The sequence below is a fragment of the Notolepis coatsorum genome (genome assembly GCF_963971535.1).
Source record: "Notolepis coatsorum genome assembly, chromosome: 10".
NCBI lineage: Eukaryota > Metazoa > Chordata > Actinopteri > Aulopiformes > Paralepididae > Notolepis > Notolepis coatsorum.
The window spans coordinates 97554065-97581034 of record NC_140174.1 but is presented as its reverse complement, the minus strand read 5'-3'; the positions used below and the strand labels follow the sequence as shown (position 1 = coordinate 97581034).

General features: G+C 41.8%; 1 protein-coding gene across 2 annotated transcripts in view; it reads right to left on the bottom strand.

The window, feature by feature from the left end:
* Window positions 1–26970, bottom strand: part of LOC311235159 (acyl-CoA dehydrogenase family member 11) — a 49169-nt gene that overhangs the window by 20451 nt on the left and 1748 nt on the right. The window contains exons 2-8 of one of the 2 annotated variants that reach the window (XM_084322518.1): window positions 25875–26098; window positions 25630–25729; window positions 25150–25267; window positions 23443–23585; window positions 23151–23303; window positions 8914–9008; window positions 8567–8666 (exon numbers count right to left, since the gene is read on the bottom strand). In XM_084322518.1, the coding sequence (XP_084178644.1) occupies window positions 8567–8666; window positions 8914–9008; window positions 23151–23303; window positions 23443–23585; window positions 25150–25267; window positions 25630–25729; window positions 25875–26098 (933 nt within the window). The remainder of the gene's footprint in view (window positions 1–8566; window positions 8667–8913; window positions 9009–23150; window positions 23304–23442; window positions 23586–25149; window positions 25268–25629; window positions 25730–25874; window positions 26099–26970) is intronic. The other variant, XM_084322519.1, reaches the window with a different exon arrangement.

Here is a 26970-nt window from a genome sequence, read left to right as displayed (position 1 = left end):
TCAGGAACGCCCTGCTTCACATTCACACAGTTCCATTCACACCTGGGAGCTGCCCAGTACAACCACAGTTGACACCATTGGCCACTGAGCAACTCCACTGGAGCAGTTGGGGGTTAAGTGCCTTGCTCAAGGGCACTTCAGCGGTTGGTGTTCCTGCCGGTCCCGGGGATCGAACCGGCAACCTTCCGGTCATAAACCTAACTTTTAGGCCACCGCTGCCCCACGGACTGCCCCACGTGACCTGACTGGTTTATGGGAGTTTAACACACATGCTGGACTGAAAATGAATTGTTTCTTTTATGAAATGTTTGCTTATGATTTGAATTGAATCCAATACATGGACATTTTGAATTGAGCATGACTCTTGAGTGGTTTTTGAATTTATGAAAAGGTAATTGATTGTTACATTTGAGCAAACTAACCTATGATTTAGCTTGCTCAGTAGTCTAGGCCTACTATTAATTAAATTAGTTGTCTACCTTTATGTGGTACAGTCTTATGCCGGAGCTATAGGCCTAATTAAACAATTAAAAGGGTAATTTGATTTGCATTGGCAGGGTTTGGCCCTGTCTGGCACCCAACGGGAAAAATATTATAGGCACTATAAGTAGACACCGCTACATAAAACAAGCTGGTCTGCCTGAGTGACTGGTGGAAGAAGGAGAAATAGAGATTGGACTGATTGAGTCAAGCCATGTCACATAGTTAAAGTTTGAAATGCTTCTCTCTGTTTTGCTCCTGAGAGTGTGCTAAATACTGTACTGTTCTGTACTGGTAATATTATTTATTTGTGTTAACTTCTGAATAAAACAATTTATTAAACACAAGTACATCTTATTGAACATTATTTTGATATTTCATTACCAATTATCATAGCAAAACAGTCTGTAATGCATTTTGGAAACGGGAGATGGGCTCATGGTGTAATGGGCAACCTGGCCTGAGAAACGTAAGGAGGAAAGAAAAAGTAAGGACTTACTTTTGGTCATTATTTGGGTAGAACACACATATTTTGAATGCCTTCGGCAGACTTTTTCTTTTAATTTTTTTAGCCATTTTAATCTAGATTAATCTAGATTAAATCCAGGATTGCAGATAGATTAATCTAGATTAAAAAAAAAGTATCTATGCCCAGCTCTAATTTCATACAACTTCGAACTATCCCTTTAATGAAATCAGCGTTGTGTTAATCACAGCTAAATTAAATCATGTAGATGAAAAATTGCATAGTGTAAAGATGTATGCAGGGATAGCAAACAGAGACTTCATAATGAACAGACCGTTTTAATGGTGCATTCGGTTGGTCCTTGTCAACTTGTAAAGTCGTAGATTTATCATGTGAGAATGTCATATATAACTTAAGAGGTGATAGTGTTTGTGTGCGTTAATTAGATCAGAAAAATCCAAGGCTGCAGATTCAGATTCAGACAGATTATTCAACATTTATTTCGTGTTGCAGGTGATTTGATAAATTTTTAGGAATCCCACTATGTCAATATTATAATTCTGATGATGTCTCATGATACTCCATGTTCTTAATAACTAAGTTCGAATCTATTGCTTACTTTTTTTTTTGTAACGTTAAATAATTTATCCACTCTGGTGTCCCAAAAAGGACAATAACACCACCTTATGTATACTGCACCTTATGTGAATACTGTATATTTCAGTTGGTTAGATAGTCAATTATATTGACTTATTTGTTTACACTGCTTGTGTTGTTTTTACTACCCCCATGCTGCTATGATGCCTGAATTTCCCCAAGGGGATCAATAAAGGAATATCTTTATTGGATAAATTAATTAACGTTACAGGAAAAAAAACAAGTATTCAAGAGATTCGAACTGGGGACCATATGGTCCACAGGCAGGGCACTAACCAGTTGAGCTAAACGAGCAGTCATGAATTGCTACTGACTATTCCATCATTTACACTTTCTTTTTACGTTCGGGAACCGGCTCCAGCACGGAGCCTGGCCGGTGTAAAAGGGCTATTACTGAGTCCCGTGGTCAGAGTTATGGCTGGTTTCAGAGTGAACCGAAAACGAACAGGGTCTTGAAACCAAGAAGTTTGAATCCACAACATGTAGGTAAAAAGGTAACCATCGTCCTCCAGCATGGATTCTGCAATCATTTGGCACTATTTGTTTTTTTGGAAAAAGCCAGTGTATTACTATGTGCTGGAGCCATCCTGTCAGCCATTTCAAAATGCTGGAGGATGATGATTTTGTGTTAGATACTGTAGGCAAGTCTTTCACCTGCATGTTGTGGATTCAAACCTTTTGGTTTTAAAACCCTGTTTCTGACGTTTGCTGCCCGTCTAAAGCTTCCCAGTTCACTCAGAACCCGACCGGAACTCTGGCCACAGGACTCGTGAATAGTTTTGCATCCAATACACTACTGGCAAGTATTTCATACAACCTAATGTCCAAAAATGTGAACTATCCCTTTAACACAAGGATTCAGTGTCCCCGGATGACATCCCATGAGGACAAATTCAAACTCATTAACTCTCAGGATTAACACATTCAGCGCCGGAGCTATATATTTTTTCAAATAAAACTCATTAACTCTCAGGATTAACACATTCAGCGCCGGAGCTATATATTTTTTCAAATAAAACTCATTAACTCTCAGGATTAACACATTCAGCGCCGGAGCTATATATTTTTTCAAATAAACGCTAGATTGTCGCTATAGGGTTCCCACGCTTGCCTTGAAATTTTTTTCCATGCTACCTCCTGATTTTCCAGGTACCATATTAACTGATGATCTATAGGCCCCTGAAGCTTTCCGCCCCCATCCGCGTCCCCCTCCCCTCACACACACAACCCCCTAGGACACCTGACTACTTACTTGATTTAAAAGATGTGCCAGTCAAGTCTACAAGCTGTAGATGAACAACAATTTATTGAACTGGAACTTTGAAACACATGAGCACTGGGATTGATATATGTTCTCCCTTCCACTCCTCTCCTATCTCACATCCTGTCCTCTTCTCTGCACATCTCCCCTCGTGTCCGCTGCCATCTTCTCTTCCTACTCCTCAACTCCTCTCCACTCTTCTCCCTTTTCCTCGGTCATCCTCTACTCTCTTCTCCTCCTCTTCTCTTCCTCCTCCCTCTTTCCTTTATTATTAGTCTTATTAGATTATGAGTCTCTTACATAGAAGGGGTAGTATGCCTACTCTTACTCTTTTGTAAATCAAACTAATGAACCTAAAAGGGAAAACATAAGGCTGGTTCCCCTGTGGTTCCTCAGTACAGCAACCCCACTAGTAAGCTTAGCTTAACAGTATGTATAGAATCAGTCTAGGCATGATCAATGATTTTTCAAAAATGTCTCACCCCAAATGTTCCTATTTAGTAGTATAATCTTTAAGAAAAAAAACGAAAAATCACAAAATAGCTAAAAGTATTTGGCACAATGAATGTTACAAAATGTATCAAGACTAGACTATTCATGTCAACTAGTATAGAAGTAATGTCACAGCCTAATGTGGAAATGTATTGGTAGTTAGCTAGCAATGCAAGCTAGCCAACACTAGCTAGTAGCTAGTTAGTTAGCAAACTGAATGTTGGTTAGCAAGATTGCACTACATGTGCTTGCATCATTAACAAAATCCAAATTCAAAACAAACTCAAACTGAAGTTGCTAGCTAGTTAGCAAGATTGCACTGCTTACTAACCAACGTTGATAAACCCAGGTTTACCACACAGTTAAAACACAGCAACAGTACTTACATTTGAGGATAAACTTGCATAAGATGTTTCACTATAGATGTCAAGGCTCCCGTGTTGGCTGGGAAATGCATGTATTTGACCCTTCTATTGAGATCGCGAGTAACGTTATTATTCCTGAAGTCCACCAATCCGAAACTATACATTTAAAGTCCATATCACCAAGTTGCCTGCATCAAATTCCAACATCCAATATAGGATGCCAAGAGCATGCTCTACAACATGGGATCATCCATTTATATCTACAGTAAACGCTGTTCACATGTAAAGGGTTTTTATAAACTCATCTTAATTTTGTGCTCAATAGTTTCATTTTATTACTATTTTACACATCATCCAATACAATTTTCCAGGACAACTGTTTCTATTTCCATGTAAGTGTTCACTTTTGCTCAGTTTCCATGACTTTTCCATACCTGGAAAATGAAAAAATTAATTCCATGTTTTCCAGATACCGTGGGAACCCTGTATTATATGTCACGATACAGAAGTGGGCTGAAAAATCGCTTATCCGTGCATTGGTCGGCGCCAACGGCACGCACACACACACACGTTGTGATCGCTGTGAAAGAAACATCTGATTAATCCAAGATTGGTAACATAGAGTCCTTACCTCACATCTGATGTCCTGCGAAAAGATTAATCCAATTCCTGATCGCCATTCCAAATATTGATCGCGTTTATTTCAAGTTTCAAGTTTCTTTAATAGTTGTCATACAGAAGTACAGAATACTTTTATACAAAATGCTTCTTACTGTTACGCTCCAGAGACTGTGCAAGACAAGATAAGTATGAAATAAAATAACATTTTATTAGTCTTCTTTTTTTAGAAGTAAAAAAAAAAAATTTGGTCACAGTGTTCAGTATAGACATATGTACAATGTTCGATGCAGAATAGACGTAACTGAGTTACCATATAATATACAATACTGTGCAGTGTACTAATACAATACTATATAGTGCAAGGCAGAAATGGGATGAGGTGCAATTTAGGTACAATTTACAGTGGGTGTACGAGTTGTAGTGCAAATCCTTTATCAATAAATATAAAGTGTGTTTGTGTGGTTTAAGTGAGTGTGTGCGTGTGGGTGTGTGTGCTGTGTGCATTTGATGGTTGTTGCATAGTGTTTATTGTTCGTTTAGCAGCCTGATGGCCTGGGGATAGAAGCTTCTTCTGAGTCTTTCTGTGCTCGCCTTAAGACTCCGGTATCGCTTGCCTGACCGCAGCAGTTCAAAGAGGCAGTTGTTCGGGTGGCTCGAGTCCTTAATAATTCTCTTAGCCTTCCCCCTACACCGCTTGTTGTAAATGTTCTGGAGGGTGGGAAGCCCCCCTCCAATTGTGCATTCGGCTGAACGTGTCACTCTTTGTAGTCTGCTACGGTCTTGTGCAGTGCTATTCCCAAACCAGGAGGTGATGTTGCCAGTCAGGATGCTCTCTATTGTACATGAGTAGAAGTTCCTGAGGATCTTCTGACTGACTTGGAACTTCCTTAGGCGCCTGAGGAAGTAGAGGCGTTGTCGTGCCTTCTTCACAACACTGTCAATGTGTGTGGTCCATGTCAAGTCCTCGGATATGTGGGCTCCGAGGTACTTGAAACTGTTCACTCTCTCAACCGGTGCCCCGTCGATGCTGAGGGGGCTGTAGTCCTTGACCCCCGACCTCCTGAAGTCCACAATCATCTCTTTTGTTTTGCTGACGTTCAGGGAGAGGCAGTTCTCCTGACACCACTGTGACAGATTCTCTACCTCTTCCAGGTAGGCCCTCTCGTCGTTGGCAGAGATCAGGCCCACCACTACTGTGTCATCAGCAAATTTGATGATTGTGTTGTTGTTCCGCTGTGCCACGCAGTCATGTGTGTACAGGGAGTAGAGGAGGGGGCTCAGAACACAGCCCTGGGGGGCCCCTATGTTGAGCGTGATGGATGAGGAGGTGCAGTTGCCTGCTCTTACCACCTGGGGTCTGCCCGTCAGGAAGTCCAGGACCCACTGGCAGAGGTCATAGTTCAAGCCCAGGTCCCTGAGCTTGGCTATGAGTTTGGAGGGGACTATGGTATTGAATGCTGAGCTGTAGTCGATGAACAGCATTCTCACATAGTTCCCCTGCCTCTTGTCCAGGTGTGATGCTGCTGTGTGCAGCACATGGGCTATGGCGTCCTCCGTGGACCTGTTGGGGCGATATGCAAATTGCAGGGGGTCCAGGTTGATGGGGAGGGAGGAACAGATGTAGCCCTTCACTAGCTTCTCAAAGCACTTCATGGCTATGGAGGTGAGGGCTACAGGGCGGTAGTCGTTGAGGCAAGCGGGCGTAGATTTTTTGGGTACAGGGATGATGGTGGACTTCTTCAGACAGGTGGGGATGACAGCCTGTTCCAAGGACAGTTTGAAGATGTCAGTGAATACCGGGGCCAGTTGGTCGGCACAGACTTTTAGGACGCGGCCGGGGATGCCGTCCGGTCCTGCTGCCTTCCTGATATTCACTTTTTTAAAGATCCATCTCACCTCATGCTCTGTTACCCTGAACACTGAGTCTCCATCAGCAGACCCCCCCCCCCCCCCCCCCATTGCCGTGGCTTGTAGGCTGGTGTTGTTATTCACAGCCTCAAACCTCGCATAGAAGGAATTGAGATCATTTGCTAAGGAGATTTATCCAACGTTATATCCAAAACACATAATCCACGCTGCTCAGAGTGTCCCCAGTCAATGTGGTATAATATACTACATGCCCGAGAAGGAAAACCTGGACTGGACTTTTTTTTTATGCACATCCCCAGCCAATCCAATCCAATGATGTGCAATACCATCCGGGAGACGGTATTTGCCCTTTTGCAAGCTCAGACCAATTGCCAAAGATAACATCAGGTTGGATGGATGAAAATGAATGGATATCGCTAATAAAAGAAATAACAATAAAAATCCGACTATACTCGTGATTGGCGCTCAAGCGTCGGCGAGTTAACCCGACTATACTTGGGTCTGAATGAATGAATGAATGAATGAAAACTTTATTTAACAGATTGCAGAATGGGTACAATACAGTACGGCTCAATACACACAATTGTTAAGGGGATGCAGACCTGAGAAAGACGTTTGTCTTGTTTCCATCAGGGTCCCCCATTTTCAATTCATATAGACATTTATGACATACACAACATACATGACATTTATGGCATAGGGACATATAGGTATTTAGTACCGATACATTTGTGACTTAAATGGTATTCAAATATACAGTACTGTTACCCCTAGATCCTGACAGAGTATATACATATAATGGGGAGGGGACTGTACATTAGGAGGGGGTGGGTGGGTGGGAGAGAAATATACATACGGCGGGGAGGGAATATATACATGCGGTGGGGAGGAGACTGTCTATTAGGAGGTGGTGACTAAGACGGGGAGGACGTGACCCTCTTGCGCCGCCCCTCTGCCTCAAATAGATCCGCTATCAACTCTATCTTTAATCTTTCAAAATGTTCAGTTGCTATCGCTATTAGCTCTATCTTTAATTTTTCAAAATGTACAGTTGCTATTGCATGCACTCATCTGTGTTTCACCACACACATGAGTGCATGCTTACCAACTGTCCGTCTGCAACACTACTATCACCGACATCTAAGAAGGGAGATCCCCCCTTGAACGGCCCTTCTAAGGTTTCTCTCCTCCACATTGCCTGTGGAGCTTTTTTTCCCTATTGTTAGGTTTTAGTGAGTTTTTCCTTACCTTCGCGTGGGGTATGTCTGGGAGTGCTTGCATTCTTTCATTTATTTGCATTCATCTAAAAAATGTTTGGACCCTATGGTGTTCTTGTTCTGTTCTTGACTTATTGTTATGTTGTCTTCTTGACTTGTTTAAAGAAGACCTGTACGGCCCATGGGGACATTAACGTGTGTTGTCGGGCCCTATAAATAAATTTGATTTGATTTGATTTGGTGGGGGTTTTGGGCATTTACGGTGGCCAGTTTCAAATTGCAGCCTCCTGTAGGTGCTCTTTAAGAGCGGTTTTGAATGTGGGTAGGGATTCACATTCCTTTACAGCTTTTGGTAGGGCGTTCCACATTGATGTGGCATAATTGCAAAACGTGTTTAGTCCCTTGTTTGAGCCGAATCTGGGTTTAACATGATTTGTTGAGCTTCCTCTGGTGTAGTGGTTGTGGTATTCACTGACCTTTGGGAAGTATTTTGACATGTACATGGGTACCTTAGTCGTATAGTGTATCTTGTAGACCAGGCCCATTGCAAGTTGCTGTACTCTGTCGTCTACTCTAAGCCATCCTAGGTTGTCAAAGTGGGCAGGGGTGAGGTGGGTTCTGGGGGTAAGGTCTGGCGTCCAATGTGTTAATAAGACCGTTTACAGTTTCGGTTTACGTGCGATACTGTGTGCAAAGTAAACCATTGTTGTTGTTTTCTTTTAGGTGAAGTGTCCTTTTAACCCTTTCACTACCACACTACAGAAGGTTAACCTTTCACTACCACACTACAGAAGGTTAACCTTTCACTACCACACTACAGACAGTTAACCGTCTGTAGTGTGGTAGTGAAAGGGTTAACCTTCTGTATTGTTGCTTATTTATTTAGCACGTGATCTCACACACAAAAAACTGTTTTCCACACGTTCATTTAGTTTGACATATTCAATTAACTCTCAATGACTCCTTAACTGTCAATTAGTGTCAAAGTAAATTAATATGTGCAAAATTGTTCAGAGCTTTGGCATACGTGTGGTATTATGTGCTAAATAAATCAGCATTGTTTTTAGTTTAGTATAGTTGTTTTGGAATGAAGCACTGAGACCTGATAGTTGACAGCAGACATCCAATGCCAGCTTACCTCCATTCTAGCAAGGGTCTGCATGTGGAGTGGATGGTCTTTCAGGACCTTACCGAAGGCAGTGCGACGGGTGGCATAGTCACGAGCCAACTGGACCACACTGTCTCACTCACACACACACACACACACACACACACACACACACACACACACACACACACACACACACACACACACACACACACACACACACACACACACACACACACACACACACACACACACACACACACACACACACACACACACACACACACACACACACACACACACACACAAAATCAGATTCATCCCATCACACGTTTGTGACAGAATCAGGGGCATAGTGCACAAATATGATGTCCTACCGTCTCATGGCTGCTGCTGCAGCCATACTGTTGTGGATCCTGGTCACAGTCAGCATGCTCGCTATGGAGGCCACACCTCTCCCTTCATCAGACAACTGCACACAGAGAACATTCTTCACATTATATCCCAAGTAGCTAAGATGTAAAATTATTCTTTGGTAGATACATAGCAAATTCTTCAATGGTCAACAGTAAACACCTAACTTCCAAGAAGCTAAGATGTAACATTCTTCTTTGATACATACATAAGATAAGATAAGACAAGACTAGACATTATATTCCTTTATTGATCCCCTTGGCAAAGTCTTCAATGGTAAACACTAAAATCCTGAGTAGCTCATTTGAAAGAGAGAACTTGTGGCTCTTGACGAAAACATCACTAGGTGAAGCTCATTTGAAAGAGTTAGCTTGGCTCCCAACGTACTGTAAACATCACTAGGTGAAGCTCATTTGAAAGAGTTAGCTTGGCTCCCAACGTACTGTAAACATCACTAGGTGAAGCTCATTTGAAAGAGACAGCTTGGCTCCCGACATAAACATTATTGAGGCTGTGGTTACATTATAGCCAAAACGATTCGTTTCATTTAGCTTTTCAGAACGCTGCGTATTGGCAGGCAAGTTAGACGTCGTTTTGTCTCGTGAGCACAGAGTGATGTATATCACTGATTCTTGAGAGTTGGGACAAAACATGTCCTACATAGAAAAGTCTAATTTATATAAAAAAGAAAGAAATTCATAATGAGTGATATACTCACAAAGTTACATCTAAAGGTATTGTGTATACTGATGTTATGTTTTAGCACATATATTTGTTTTTTGGGGGATATTTGTTTAAATGTATAATCTGTGGTTAGAAGCTCCCATGTTAATTATCTTGTCCTCAGCAAGGGGTCACATTATTGACCAGCCCAAACAAGCTTGAAAGACCTCTCCACTTGTGAAAACATACATATCAAATCAAAGATAATGGTTATACATGTATAAAACAATGCATGCCATGAAACTAAAATAATATTGTCCATAGAAATCTACCTATCAAAGTTGTGTCCTCAGTTTATGTCAACTCTGTCAGACCTTTTCATAAACCTAATTAAATCAGGCAATAGCATGGCCAGCTCTATCCCTGAGGACCCCTTTTCCTTCCCCTGAATGTGGTGAATGCAACACTACCACACATGGTCTGGTAAGTTTTACACTTTTTGATATTTTAGACAAACAATGTCAATATTCCGATGGTCACAGCTGGAACATGTCAACACCGTCTCTCCGTTATTATACTTTTAAAAAACAATAGTGGATTGAATTCAAGTGTTTCAGTGAGATTATTAAGACAGCTAGCAACTGCCAAAAAACTAGCTAGCTGCAGTGCACAATACAGGCTTGGAGGGAAAATGTGTGCCCTTTTGTCAACTCTGTCAGACGTCAACTCCATCAGATTTTGTGTCTGACGGAGTTGACGTGTAAGCTGACGGAGTTGACAAATCCATTAATAACCTCATAATATGCTATTATTATACTATTTTTGAACATGGTAAAGGATTTAAATGTTATTTCAGAGTTGTATCTGCACAGAAGTGTGCATATAATAGCATGCATTACAATACACTTCTGACTTTTAGAGCATGGGCAAAAAAAAGTAATAGAAATAGACAAGATGGGGGGCGGCTACGTGGCGTAGTGGGCAAGGCGCTCGCCACAAATGACAGAGACGCTGGGCTCGCCTGTTCGAGCCCAGCGCTCCACATTGCTTTCAGTTTAGCTGGTCGTTCATACTAATACACATTGGCCGTATTAGGGGGTGGGAAACTGATGGGTGGGGATCGGGCGTTGTGGACAGCGACTCCTACAGGTTGGTTGGTGCGCCTGCGCAGTAGAATCAGGAAGTGTCGGGGGCAGCGTGAGCCTCCCACGCGTTACTCCTCGCCACTGAGAGATCGAGCTGCGCAGGTGAAAAGATGCGACTGCTGTTACCTCAAGTACCGGAGGGGACTTGTGCTATGTATGACTTAGTCCACATTGCAGCCGGCTTGTGGGAGGCAAGAAACAGCGTCCGTGACAGGGGAGGGTTGAATTGGATGATACGAAATTGGGATGGGAGAAAATATAGAAAATGGAAGAAAAAGTGGATAAAAAAAAAGAAATAGACAAGATGGGAGACAGGGCACAGAGGTATCGGAGAAAATATTGGAGAGAGGTCCAAAAAAGGTGCAGATTGAAAAGGTCCTGTGAAGGTGCGGTGCTGGAGGCAGACACCCCCCCAGATCAGGATATTCTAGATAACAATGCCAAACAGCGCAGAGTCTCTCAGACAGGAACAGAAACAAAGTAAAACGCGAAAAAGGCATTCAAGAGAAATACAAACTTTAAAAGAGAAGATTACAAATGTAACAAAGCAACAAAACAACCTGAGAAAAACAATAATGTGCTGAAAAAAGGCTACAAATACATCACCACTGGACTCTCCAGGCACGGAAACAAAGAATATGCTATCAGGAAGCAAAGTAAGGAATCAGAAAATCCAAAAGGCCCTGCTATTCCAGCACATCCTCAGAAGAGAGCTGAAGACAAACAAACAAACTCCTGGCCCACGGCGCCAAAAACCAGCACTGAGTGTGTCATCAGGCACGATTCTTAAAAAGTATCGTCTTCTTCAACAAATGAAAGACTTTGGGTTAATCTATAAGTTAATGAGAGAAAGGGAGCATCCTCAGAAAAGGCCAACATTCATACAGGGTGTAACACAGACTGTGCAGGATTTCTTCCTGAACTCTGCACGTGTGACGATGGATAGTGCTATTGATGGCTTTGTCATTATAAATTATTTCCCATATCTTTTAAAATCTTCGAAAGGGAATGATGTAGGTTAGAGTTATCCTATCCCAAAAATTTTACTCATATTTAAATTCCCCATTAAGAAACACATAATTTAGACACTTTGCATGTTAGGATTTCCTTCAGATTCATGTTGGCATCCATGTATGGCGAAGGCCCGGACTGGCCATCGGGAGCTCTGTCTGTCTGTCTGTCTGTCTGTCACACACACACAAAGGGAGCCGCATGTGATTGGTGGAGGCGGGACCAGGCCATACAACTGATTGACAGTGGAGATGGCGAATGGAATGGCACTTCTGCAAAATGACAGGAAGAGACAGCGAAAGACAAAACATTTCAAGCATAACCTGCGCTTGAAAATGGACAGTGAAAAAAGAGGAAGGGTCGAGCAGAGGGAAAGAGAAAAATACATACTGCTTACTGCTTGTATTGCACAGAACAGTCAAGATGGAAATGACTGGAAATGAAATGTTTCAACAGTGGAAAAAAGAGGAAGGTGGAGCAGAGAGGGAGGGAGAGAAAAATACATACTGCTGCTGACTGCTTGTATTTCACAGAACAGTCAGATGGAAATTACTGGAAATTAAATGTTTCAACACTTCAACAGTGGAAAAAAAGAGGAAGCATGGAGCAGAGAGGGAGAGAGAAATAAAAATAAAGGCCCTTGCAGGAGATGCCGCTAAATGTGGCAACATTGACCAAATGTTTTCTTGCACCACAGGACCAGCAGGTTAGTCATTGATAAAAATAAACATGCTAGCTAGCTAACATAGCTAACGTTACCATGCATCATCATCATCCCCTGTCACTTTTCCCCCCCATAAATCTTTTATTCAACTTCAGTCCTGATAACTATTTAAATTTTTCATTGTTCTTGTAATGTCAGATTAGAAATGAAATACTCTCACTTTTCTGATAAGAGTTGTTAAGTCTGACATTACAAAAACAAAAAATCCATCAAAATCAGTGTTGTTGCTAATCATTGACACATGATGATTATAACAATTATTAGCCTGTAATAACCCCCCCCAGAAAAATCCACTTTGCATTTGGTATATTGAAAATATTTAAATGTTTGTGTGTGTTTTTTTAACAATAATTTGTGATGCCATCACAAACAATGGCATTTAAAGGGTAAACATTTTAAAGGTCCTGCACCAGCATGCAGGGAATTAAGTCTTTGTAACAAAAATCTTCCTGGTGGGGGACCCCCAGACCCCCTGCTTAAAAAGTGGCCTGACTTGGGCTATATTTCGCACTATATTTCCTGGCCTGAATAATTCCCCCAGTCCAGCCCTGCGAAGGGGTGAAAAATTGTCAAATCTGCCATTTTGAAATCCAAAATGATGTAGGTTAGAGTTATCATATCCGAAAAATTATCCTATATTTGAATTCCCCACAATAAACACATATTTTAGACACCCCTCATGTTAAGATTTCTTTAAAATTCATGTTTTCACAAAAGTATGGCCCGCCCTAATATGCTGACCACTGGTGGCTAGCCAAGACCATCGATGTGGATACTGATCAACAAGATGTGAAAGTGGAATTTCTGCATCCCCATGGTCCAACAGAAAAGGTTCTGTTTCTGCCCAGTTCAAGACATCATAGTGAAACTAATCGGAAATGCAGAAGGAAACGAAGCGGAGAAGTGGGTGAGAAAGTGAAGATCAGGAAGTGGTGTAGAAGAGGTAGATGAAAACAGGGATGAGAAGAAGGGGTCCTGGTCTCCATTACTGTTTTTGTTGTTGGAAACAGTGCATTTTGTAATAGTTGGAAACGGTGTATGTAAAGTTTGTTGTTATTACAATTAGGTTAACAAAATGTTCAGTATAAGACAAGGAGTTATTAGTTCTTATCATTGTCACTTCCATCTGTTTAAAAAATGCATGTGTTCATTTATCAGAGATGCATATACAATTTTGTCAACTCCGTCAGTTTCTCGTCAACACCGTCAGATCTTTGTCAACACCGTCAGATGTTTGTTTTTGTTAATTTTGGGGGAAATACAAATTCCTTCCTCAGTTTATGTTGTTTAAGTAATAAAGGAGCATCAGATCTTCATCCTCTTGTCTTATTTACTTAATGATCTTTTTTTTATCATATCAAAATTAAAAACAAAGTTTGAAAATGCAGATATTTCTAAATCTGGGTTTTCAGAATAGTGTGAAATTACACCTGAGGTTTATATATTATAATTTTGATTGCATACCAGAGTAACTAAACACTATTACAACATACTTCAGAACTTTAGATTCTTGTTGGACTGGAATAATTAGAATTATATACTTTTTTGTGTGTCTGACAAAGTTAACACAAATCAAGTTTCAAAGGGAAACATGTGAATTTGTTGAAAATGTTTTTCTATGTAGAGCCCGCACCTTTACATGGTTAAATAGCTCAGACCTTTCTCTACATGAATATACAACTCTAATCAATATAGTGTGCATTCTCAAAATATAATATTAAAAAGTGTTTTGTCCCGACTCTCAAGAATCAGTGATATACATGTAGTACAATGCCAAAGCAGTAGGTGGCGATGTAGTTCAAACATGAAGGCCATTTACAACCAATCAGAAAGGTTGAACGCGTCACTACACTTCTTGCCCAAAAACAACAAAGCCACCATCTTTAAAATACCTCACGTGAGCCATTTAGCAACATAGCATACATTTTTCAGCAAGAAACAAAGTGCAATAAACAAAAACCGATACATTCACTGTGTGTTCTGCCTCATTTGTTGATGAAAACAAAACCAACATCAACACAATTTACCACCAAGAGCGGAGAGTTTCACAAAAAGATAGCTGATTTTGTTAGCTTACATGCTAACGTGATTGGGATGTGCCATTATAATAGTATAGCATTGTGGCTAGCGTACATTAACCTAGTAACATTAATGCTAGTAGAATGAATGGATGAAAACGTTATTTAACAGATTGCAGAATGGGTACAATACAATACGGCTCAATACAAACAATTGGCCGGTTGGTGTCGGGAGACAGCAAATTATATTAATTATAGCGCGATATTGCAAGTGACTCCCAGAAATAGTTCTGATGTTTGGACTAATGGACGGAGTCGAGGTCCAGCCAGGGGAGAATTTGGCGTTGGTGTCTACTACTGCGCATTGGCGTGGGCATGAGCGGCTCCGTTTCTGGCTTGCGCAAATTACATGGCACTGTAGTCGGGGAGTTTTCAAAACGAAAACACCATTTGAGCGTTGCCGCTAGGAAAACGCATGTTCCTGCCAAAACGGCGTTGCCCTTTAACTTGGACATGCAAACGAAATAATTCGAAAATGAAACGTCGTAAGTGTAACCATGGCCTAAGTGAAGGTCATTTAAAAGACAGCTTTTTTTATCAGTTGGTTTGGGGAGGGTGTAGACTACCACATGCAAGGGGAGCATGTCTATGTTCCCCGGGTCCTATGTTCCCCGGGTCCTATGTTCCCCGGGTCCTATGTTCGCCGCTTGATTGATTGATTGATTGAAAATTTTAGACCACCAGCCCTGATTCCAAACTCTAACCTTAACCAACTTCGAAAGAGGGCCTAAGCTTAACCAGTTCGAAACAAGGCGGACATTAATAATTAATAAAATAATAAAGATTTATAAGATTTTCAATCTATTAATCAATCAAGCGGGGAACATAGGACCCGGGGAACATAGGGATGATCCCCATGCAAGGTCGTAATTTTGTTTTCAATGGTGGAGGGGACACATTTGGGGGCGTGGTCAGTGGCGTAGTTTCAGTAAAAGCCAAGGTATTGCACGGCGGGAGGGTGGCTGTTACGTACGGTGCTACGTATAGTTGTAAGGTTGCGGGGGTGGGGGGGGTTTCGTCGATTTTTTTTTAATCAGTTGTGCAATAGTCCATTTTGGTGAGTTGTTTCTACAATTCACTTATGACAAGTCATAACGCCGCACGAGTCTCGGAACGTGCGTACTGCGTTGTGTGAGAGAGAGAGAGAGGAGAGAGAGAGAGAGAGAGAGAGAGAGAGAGAGAGAGAGAGAGAGAGAGAGAGAGAGAGAGAGAGAGAGAGAGAGAGAGAGATTGCGCTATCTATTATCTACAATGTATAAAACAACAGCCTAGAGGCTTTTAAATACAACAAGGTCATAGACAGATATTTCACAGACACCAAGCAATGCTGTTGCATTTCATGGCAATCACACAGACTGTTTACACCTAACTTTGAGGGGAGGGGTGCTATGTATTTGAGCACACCTGACGACATTAGGGGTGGGACGATACATCGATCCAGATCGATACATCGATGTAATTATCAACAATCGAATCGGATCGATGCAATGTAATAAGATCGATTCATATCGATACTCTTATTTTGAAAATCCTGTGGCGAGTCTCATATCCGCCCAAGAACAACAGCAGTAGCACCATGTGTGTAGACGTTACAGCATAGCATTCTCCCTTTCTGTGTGTGTGTGTGCGCGCGTCTTTGGAAAGACCAGATGAGGTCAGAGGAGTTTGATGTTTAAATGTTATTTAAACATAAACAATATAATACATAATAAATGTAGGCCTATACATGATCATGCAACATCAACAAATTGTTGTAGGAACGGTTTGGGAGAGGGAGGTAGGGAGGGGTTTTAGGTTGAGTTTTGAGTTCCAAAAAATGGAGCTTAAAGTTTAAAGCTCAATATATCAAAACGTGGCACTTTACAGTGAACAGGAGGTCTATTTGTATTAAAAACAATAGATTGATTTTCCTTTAAATGTCTGGAAGAGCTCAAAAATACAAATGTCAAATGATATTTTCGTTACCTTTTTTTAGTTGATCTAAATGTTACTGATTGTGTTAAATGGGCATATGATATCATCTCATATCGATTGCAGGCACCTGAATCTAATCTAATCGTATTGTATCGTGAGAGACTTTGTGATATCGGCAAATATCGTATCGTTGTCCAAAGAATCGATATCGTATCGTATCATGATGAAATTGGTGATTCCCACCCCTAGACGACATGGGCTGTTGTTATGCAAAGACAGGTGGCCAGATGCAGGGGACATGTCCCCCGTGTCCCCCCCTATAATTACACCCCTGACCACATGCCTCCTCCGATAGATGTGGAGTCACCAGCCACTTCTTCACTGGGAGAGCGTAACACGCACAGAGGTTCACGTTATCTCCCCCAGATCCCCTCCCTGCTGAACAGTAGGAGTCACACCCCACTGTCTTCCCACCCGCAAACCAATTGTGTTCGACGATTAACCAAGCTAGAGGTACCGCTGCAGGCAAGTAAACCCTGCGGTGGTAGTAGTGTTGTCACAATACCAAAATGTTTACTTTGATACCGATACCAGCCTAAGTATCATTCACAATACCTAAAACGATACCACGGCAAAAACCTAAAACATGAGGAACAGTAATGGAATATAATATCAGATGACAGAACATGGAAAAAAATTTATGCAATCATTTCTTAATAAAATAACAGAAAATATTTTTACGCTGTTGAAACTTAAAGGGGACATGCATTGCTATTCCTTTCACTATTTGGGCAACTTTACACAATTACTGTGAGTCTATGGAACACATCTGTAAAGTTTTTTTCAAAAAAATGCATTGTTTTATATTTTTAATCAAGTACTCAAAAGCAAAATTTTCCGACTTCAAGATTTCAAGCTGTTTTGGCCTGGCTCCGCCCATAAGCGCTTTGAGTGACAGTCACCCACAGTCTGCGACTGGCAGACAGAGAGAGAGATAGAAAGATTGAGGGGGATACTAATACATTTCGCCACAGGGGGCATAAATCCCACGGGACAATGCACTGGTAACTCGTTTCAAATGACAATATATACCCCTGTAAATATTATTGCACGGATCGGAATATGGGCGTGCGCGTGGGAGTCAAAGATATTTTGACAGTGATATGTGAGTGCTCCGGGAGAAGACCCACCCTGCGCGCCGGTCGAGGTTGTGTGTGTGTGTAAATGTGTGTGTTTCCCCGCGCGCCGGTCGAGGTTGTGTGTGTGTAAATGCGTGTTTCCCCGCGCCGGTCGAGGTTGTGTGTGTGTAAATGCGTGTTTCCCCGCTCGCCGGTCGAGGTTGTGTGTGTTTCCCCGCAAGCCGGTCGAGGTTGTGTGTGTGTAAATGCGTGTGTGTTTCCCGACAGAAGCTCCTGTCCCTCTCTATCTCTCTCTCTCCCTCTCTCTCTCTCTCCCTCTCTATCTCTCTCTCCCTCGCTCGTTCTCTGCCTCTCTGTCAAAACCCGCTTGAGGAAGTGTCTGGTATTTCCGCTCCGCTCTGTTGTTGAGCGAATGGTTGCGCTACAACCATAGAGGGGGCGTTACTGCAGATCAGCTCCTTGCTACGTAGGATAGCGAGTCAAATCAGAATAGCTTAGTTCACTGGGGGAGGAGATTGTCTCAACTGAATTAGAGCAATCCGCCAAAATGAGGATTAGAGAAACGGACCCATTGATACAAACCCCCATTGCTATAAAACAATGCTAAACACTGGAAAAGGCCATTTATAAGACACAGGCCCTTTAAATAATCAAGAAATACAATTATTCTGTTATAGCTGCTGAGCTATATAGCTAATCTCCATGTGTTATGTAAGGGATAATGTATAGCTACGAGTTCATTGTCGCAAAATAATTGACCGACACAGCGTTCTGGAACACCGAGGCGCAGCCGAGGTGTTCTAAACGCAGTGAAGGTCAATTATTTTGCGACAATGACCGAGTATAGCTATACATTATCCCGCTTATTACAGGGCTAATTTACTAACAATATACGTAATTCATTTTACACCATTGACAAGACGAGATCAAATGCAGACGCAGTTGTTCTGTTGCTCCTCTGTCATCGCCGGCAGGTGTGTGGACTTGATTGCACCAGATGTAGTGCAGCTGTGCATAATGGTAAAGCTTAGCTTTTGTGACTGCGATCAAAATGCTTGATTGTGATTGGTCAATAGCGCTCTGTTGCCCCTAACAGCGGTCATTATTGCGCGTTGCCCGTAGCAGTGGTGAATTATCGAGAAATAATTCACCGCTGTCAGGGGCAACGGAGCGCTATTGACCAATCACAATCAAGCATTTTGGCGACTTTTAAAACGCCATGTAATAAGTAAGGGATAATGTATAGCTACGAGGTCATTGTCGCAAAATAATTGACCGACACGGAGTTTAGAATACCGAGGCGCCTCGCCGAGGTGTTCTTTAAACGTAGTGAAGGTCAATTATTTTGCGACAATGACCGAGTATAGCTATACATTATCCCACTTATTACATGGCTAACTTACTAACAATATACTTCATTTTACACCATCGACAAGACGAGATCAAATGCAGACGCAGTTCTGTTCTGTCGCTCCGCCCTGTCATCGCCGGCAGCTTCCCCGGCAGCCGGCAGTGTCTGATTGCACTGATGTCAATGGGCTTGATTGCGAATAGCTGCGCACAGCGGTCATTATTGTAGAAGTCCGTTATCGAGTAATAACGGACCTCTGACGAGCGCTATTGACCAATCACAATCAAGCATTTCGGCGAATGTTAAAACGCCATGTAATAATATGTGTTATTTATCCACACCACGCTATGTTAGTGCTTGTGCCAGCACAGGAGATAAGAGTTGGCTACTTAAAATCATTGAACGTACAGAGAGACAGAGAGGGTTTTGGCCTCAGCCCCTCCCATTCCTCACTGTTGGAAAACTAAACTTAACTCTGCCGAGATTAGGTCATCAAACTGTCAGCTTGATATAATCATTACTATAATCTTTGTGCTCCTTCAATACACAATTTAAAGAAGCTCTTGTTGAATTCCTGCTGGAGAATGCGCAATCGGTACAGGACCCCAGAATATTATGGATGGCGGTAAAGGGATTTATCAAGGATTTCACTATGGTCTTTGCCTCCAAACTACGCAAGAATCGTTGTTCAAAACTGGCAGAGCTGGAAACGCTTTACTCTACGTTATTTTCCTCTTTACAATACAACTACTCGGTTCGATTGGAATCTCAAATTAATGTGTTAAAAAAAGAGATTAATGCCATTTTAAAACAACAATCTGAAGTTCAAATACGTAGCACAAGACAACAGTATTACTTTTCATGGTTCTAAACCAAGTCACCTACTAGCTATGCAGATACGAGCCAACGCAAAATTTGCAGATATCCCTACTATTAAGGCACAGCAAGGACTTGTTACAGACCCTAAAAAAATTAACGAGACATTCAAAAAGTTTTACTCCAACTTGTACAAATCAGAAATGGCCTTCGATCAAAACAAAATGGACATATATCTTAATCAAATTAACCTTCCTAAACTATCAGAGGATGACGCTAAACAGTTAGAAACACCCATCACACTAGATGAACTTAGGGAGGCTATATCTGAAATGCAAAGTGGTAAGGCTCCTGGAAGGGACGGTATCCCACCAGAAATGTACCTCTCATGCTGGGATGTAATTGGACCCCTATTACTTAATATGATTTTATACTCAATCAAGGAGGGGAATTTTCATAAGATCGACAATATTGCACTCATAACAGTCCTCCTTAAAAAGGACAAAGACCCCACCGATTGCGGTAGTTATAGACCCTTGAGCCTCCTCGGAACCGATATCAAGCTGTATTCCAAGGTATTAGCCATCAGACTTCAAAAGCATATGACGTCTTTAGTTCATCCTGATCAGACTGGTTTCATAAGAGGCCGCTTGATCACGGATAATATAAGACAGTTATTACATGTGCTAGATGCCAGCAAGGATGACACCCCACCTATAGCGATGCTGTCCCTGGATGCGATGAAAGCCTTTGATAGGTTGGAATGGTCTTATTTATGGGCAGTACTAGAAAGGATGGGGTTAGGAAAAGGATTCATTGATATGATAAAAGTATTATACAAAGACCCATCGGCCATGATTACAACAGGTATAATCACCTCCGAAATCTTTCCGGTATCGCGCTCTTCCAGACAGGGTTGCCCTCTTAGTCCCGGACTATTCGCTTTATCATTAGAGCCTTTAGCACAATATATAAGACAATCCCAATCCATAGAACCAATAGCAATTAAGGGCACACAACATCATATTAGTTTATATGCGGACGACGTAATATTGTTCATGCAAAACCCTACCACCTCAATGCCTCATCTTCTCAAGTTGATTGATGACTTAGGCAATCTATCGGGATTTAGGATAAATTGGCCAAAATCGGCCTTCCTACCACTTAATGCCCCTGCAAAGAATATACTCCTTCCAGAAAAAATACCAATGGTAAAACACTTCAGATGTTTAGGAGTTGAGGTATTCCCTACTATAAACCAAACGGTGAAGTACAATTACACAAAATTCCAAGATAAGATCAAATACGACTTTGACAGGTGGTCCAAACTTAAAAACTCAGTACAGGCACGAGTATCAATAGTTAAGATGGATGTTTTACCTAGAATCAACTTCATTAGCTCAATGTTACCGTTACCCCCTCCTGATGGTTACTGGAAAAAATTACACTCCATCGCATATACATTTATTTGGAATAACAAACCTCCATGAATAAAAAGATCCACCGCACAGAGAAATAAAGCCGACGGAGGTTTAGCATTTCCAGACTTTTACCACTATTTTAAAGCGTACTCTTTAAGACCACTGACAACCTGGTTTGACTCCCAAGCATCTGTATCCTGGAGAAACTTAGAAGAAAATATAGTAGCACCACATAGACTGCAGGACATAGTATACACCATGTTATCAATTAAGCAATGCAAATAGAAATTCGGCCCCCTTATTACACATGTGATCCGGATATGGCGTGAAACACACAAAAAAAATTCTAACCAACATAAATGGCATAGCCATACTCCCCTATTCAATAACAATGCACTCCTTATTGGAAAACGACCTATCAGATATCCCAAATGGGAAAAGCAGGGCATACACACATTGGGAGATGTTTTCAACAAACAGGTTTTTTGTAGCTATCAAGATATACATAACAAATTTAACCTCACCAGTTCCACATATTATTTTTACGCACAGTTATTGGATTGTTTGAAGGCTCATGGAGTCCCATTAAGGATACCAATTGAGCACCACAGATATCACAAATTCTTCTATGAAAGAGAGACATCGAGAGGATTCGTATCTGATTTTTATCATCACTTACTAACGTCTTCGTATGGAATCCTTCCCCTAGACTCAGTCTGGAGGAGGGATATACCAGACTTGGAAATAGATTTTGATTGGCAAGAAGTCTGGGCAAACGTTCAAATTGCGTCACGCAACCCGGACCATCAACAAATTAATCTTAATTATATTCATAGGACATACCTGACTCCTATAAGATTTACCTGACTCCTATAAGATTGAACAGAATGGGACTTAAACAAGATTCTCTATGTTCCTTATGTTCAAATGGGGATGAGGGTACATTTATGCACATGTATTGGGATTGCCCACCGGTTAAAATATTCTGGGAAGAAGTGACCCAGCAATTATCAGAATTCTTATTTCTGAACATACCTGTACATCCCTCTGTATTGCTGTTGAATGATGTTTTTCAGTTTGCAGCCCCTATACAGCTAAAGAGACTAGTTTTATCCGGTCTCACAGCTGCTAAAAAGTTGATAGCATCACGATGGATTCAACCGGATAAAATGTGCCGGAAGGTATGGGTTATTACCTATCTCGATGTGATTTATCTAGATATATACCGGTATACAGCAAGAATTTTAGGTGTCAGTGAAACCAACATTGCAATCTGGTTAGAAGTGGTGGAGAGAATAAAAGCTAGCATATGAATTGTAATGCCTGGTTAGAAGCGAATGAAAATGGATGGATTATCCAAGTGGGGGTCCGGGGGGGGAGAGCGAGCAAGAGCATATGTATAATGTATTAGATAGCAAGTATTAGGTATATATCTCGTAAACTACATTTATATTGATTCAAATGGTGATTTACATTGGATGTTTACTGTTAATGCTTGTGTGTCTAATTTTATGTTATGTTTTAAAAAGAAAAATAATAAAAAAATAAAATACAAAAAATAAAATCTTTGTGCTCCTAAATATTCTATTCTATAAATTATATCTATTTTAGTCTCAAACACTCGCGACTCTCGCCACTTGCACTGTCAAGTCCTGGCTTTACTATGCGAAGAGTGCACTCTCACACACACACACACACACTGTTCCGGTCACTCAACTCGTAGAAAATACACCACCGGGCTTATTTTAAAAGTATCAATACTGATCAAATAGAGTATTGGACCATTTTAAACGGCTGGGTATCGCAATACCTTTCTAGTTTCTGTGTATCGTGCAACCCTAGGTGGTAGACGAGTGCTTAGACCTCTACACCACCCAGCTTCCCACGAAATCCACTGTCTTAATGATTGCGATGACGATGTGTCGATGTGCAACTGACCCTGTGTGCTGGAAGGCCGTCAAGCAGCAGCTCAGCTGTAGGCATCTGCCTGGTGCCCAGTTTGTCCTTCAGTCTCTGGACCTCGATGCCGTTCAGCCGGCCCTCCTCGTTTCGACTCACCTCCGCATAGAACAGAGACAAGCCCCTGCTGCCCTGTGGAGCGGAAACACGCACACAAACAACACAGAGAACAACATAACCACTTCATTAGGGGAGGGGTCGGAGAGTGGACGGAGAACTGGAAACTGAAAGGGTGGTGTTGAGAGTGAAGGTTTGAGCCGAGACACGGTACCGGTGTAGTTGTTCCCTCTCCGTCTTGGACTCTGGCCAGTGTGAGGGTCATGTCTGCGTCTGTAGCCGAGGTGAACCACTTGAAGCCGTGTAGTTTGTATGAGCCGTCTCTCTGAGGCACCGCCACTGTCTCTGTGCCACTGGCTAGAGAGAGAGAGAGAGAGAGAGAGATAGAGAGCGAGAGATAATGGGGAATGGGTGCATCACTATCTTGTATCTAGATGACAGAAGGTAGTACTTCTGTTCAGTTTATCTACCTCATGGACCGCTGAACTAATATTAACACATTGGGTGCCAACAACGAGAGATCTCGTTATTGGCCGCCATGCGTTCGTTCGCAATCATTATTTCTTTTATTAGCGATATCCATTCATTTTTCATCCGTCCAGCCTGACATTATCATTGGGAATGGCTCTGAGCTCGAAAAGGGCAAATACTGCCCCCTATCGTCTCCCGGATGGTAATGCACATCATTGGATTGGATTGAGTGAAAAAGTGCATCAGAAAAAAAGTCTGGTCCGGGGTTTTCCCATCTCTGGCAAGCAGTGTCTGTTACCAGATTCCCTGCCGAGGCTCGGAGCAGCTTTCGATTATGCGTTTCGGACTATAACGTTGAATCAATAAACGCGATCAATATTTGGAATGGCGATCAGGAATTGGATTCATCTTTTTGCAGAACATCTGATCTGAGGTAAGGAATCTATGTTACCAGTTTTGGGTTAATCAGAGTTGTTTTTCCCAGATTTCACAACGTGTGTGTGTGTGTGTGTGTGTGTGTGTGTGTGTGTGTGTGTGTGTGTGTGTGTGTGTGTGTGTGTGTGTGTGTGTGGCGTTAGGCGCTGAGCGCGGCACGATTTTTCAGCCCGCTTTTGTATCGTGCATAAGAACACAAATACTCTCGATAATCTAGTGTTTATTTGAAAACGATTCATAAATCAGCCGGAAAATGACAACGTGTTTTGTGTATTCCAGTAAATGGCTATTTTTGCGGAATTACTCTGAAATGACTAGAACTCTCCGAAACTATACTCGTATTCAAAACGGTATAAAACGGAAATTTACTGATGAAAAAACAATCCGTTTCGTACATGTTGACTGTAAGCAAGTCATTGATAAGCGACGGATGTATTAGACACATAGCCATAATTTATGCGTTCGCAAATGTGCTCATCCTCCCATTGATTAACGTGGTGGCATCCAAGCGATAAATCGTGATATCCGGCTGGCAACCAATGTGTTAATGTACACAGTATTTAAAGATGCACTGTGCTGTTTCAGTGGAGGGGAGGGTTTGTTTACATTTGCAGAGCCTGCTGCTACTCGTCAGTGTGAACCAAGCCTTGAATATTTGTACAAAAGAATTGCAGGCCCTGCCTTTGAAAGGTGAACAAGTAACCTAGTAACTTTCCTGCTTCAAACACTATTCCAGGGACCCAGTTGTCCTCTGAGGACAGTTTGTTTGTGTATTTATGAAAACAGATCTTAAGATTTTGTTCACTTCTCTGACTATACAGTGCACCTTTAACACATATATGTAGATTGATATGTATAGTATACTGTTTTTTTTGCCACATCTTGTGAGGCCTACTAGTGAAATTTGTCATCAAGGCAAATCCCTACACACCTATTGTATTTGCCAGAGAAAAACAAGTGTTTGATCTGATAATGTAGGGAGTTATTACTGATATAATGATAATGTATTACTGACCCACGTCAGATCCTCCTCTTCTTTCTGTCATCCACTGACCCGACGTCCAGAAACACTCAGGGTCACGAGAGGTCAAACGTCTATAAGCCTCTTCTACTGGCCGTGGCACACCTTGAGACTGCAGACACACGGACACCAGTCAAACACAACAAGTCTTTGCACCTACAACTTCCTCTTCGTGGGTGCGGAGGAGAAATTAGGAGTATTTCTTTGCAAACGTAAACCGGTATCATTGTAACGTTTGGGTCAGTGAGACCTTCATCAACCGAAGCTCTGATTGACGAAATTTTACTTTTTGCAAGGAAAACAGTGCAAATGCAATCCTTCAAAAGTAATCAAAATTACATCATCATCATCGATAATTGTGGAGCTCTGAGCTGCAGTTTTACATCAGATAAACCAGTAACAGTATTGCAACGGCATGTCAGTCACAGAGGTACAGTATATGGTGGTCTATCTCCTGGGTGTTTTGTGACACACCTGGATGACTTTGGCTGCTCCGTCCGTCATGGCCAGAGGACAGGTGTAGAGACCAGAGGACGGAGAGTACATGTACAGCTTACACATCTGGTACACACGGCTGAAACACAAGACACCCACATAAACAAACAACATGTATGCACACCAAAGCTAATCAGTGTAAGGTGCAAATTTGAGATGGATGGATGGATGGATGGATGGATGGATGGATAGATAGATAGATAGATAGATAGATATATATGTACCTCCACTCTCCAAAGGCCCGCTCATAGCCAATGGCGACCAGGCCCTCGTGTGCAGATAAGTCTTTCATGCGTCTCCAGGCTGGAGAAGTCATGATGTGGTCAACTCTCTGACCCCAGGCGTCAAACTGCACCAGCTGGGGAGGAGTGACCTCACACTCGCGGGCCCACCCATCCACCTCTCTCGCCAACCTCTCTCCAAACACACACAGGTCTGAGAACACCACCTGTGACAACACACAAAACACAAGTACACAGACACACAGAGGTTATTCTGAACTCTTAGGGCGGGATCCACTAAGAATGGATTGCACGGTGCTAATTGCACCCTTACTTACAATTCATTATGAATTGAAAATGGGGGACCCTGATGTAAACAAGACGAAAGTCTTTCTCTGGTCTGCATCCCCTTAACAATTGTGTATATTGAGACGTACTGTATTGTACCCATTCTGCAATCTGTTAATACAATTTTCAATCAATCAATCACATCCATCCATCCATCCATCCATCCATTTAAGTTAATAAACTTAAACCTGCACGGTTTATATCAGGGTCCCCCAAGCACCTGTTTACATCAGGGTCGCCCATTTTCAATTCATAATGAATTGTAAGTAAGGGTGCAATTAGCACCGTGCAATCCATTCTTTGTGGATCCCGCCCTCAGCCTACATCCAAAGATACCCCAATATAGAACATCTGCCCATCTCCCCATGTGCAAAGGTTTGGTCCTTGTAATACAGCAGGCCAGGGACATTGTGTTTTTTTTCTAAATCTGTTAACGACAAGTATTTTATTGGAATGAATCTCCACCATTGTTCATTCAATATTCAGTATAAAGTTACACCTTTTGAACACAAGAGGGCGATACTACACAGGTGCACTGCTCAGAGCCTCAGCTCTCTGGCCCCTGTTTACACCATGGAAAAGCCATAGTGAACCTATTGTCGTTGCTATACTTATGCATTGTCCATTGAAATAAGTCCTGCCCCCTTGTGCTTGGAACCTTCTAATATGCTTCCTATCACCCATCCTAGTAATCCACCCTATCCACCCATCCTAGTAATTTACCTAGTATGGTTTTGTAAATATTCCAATG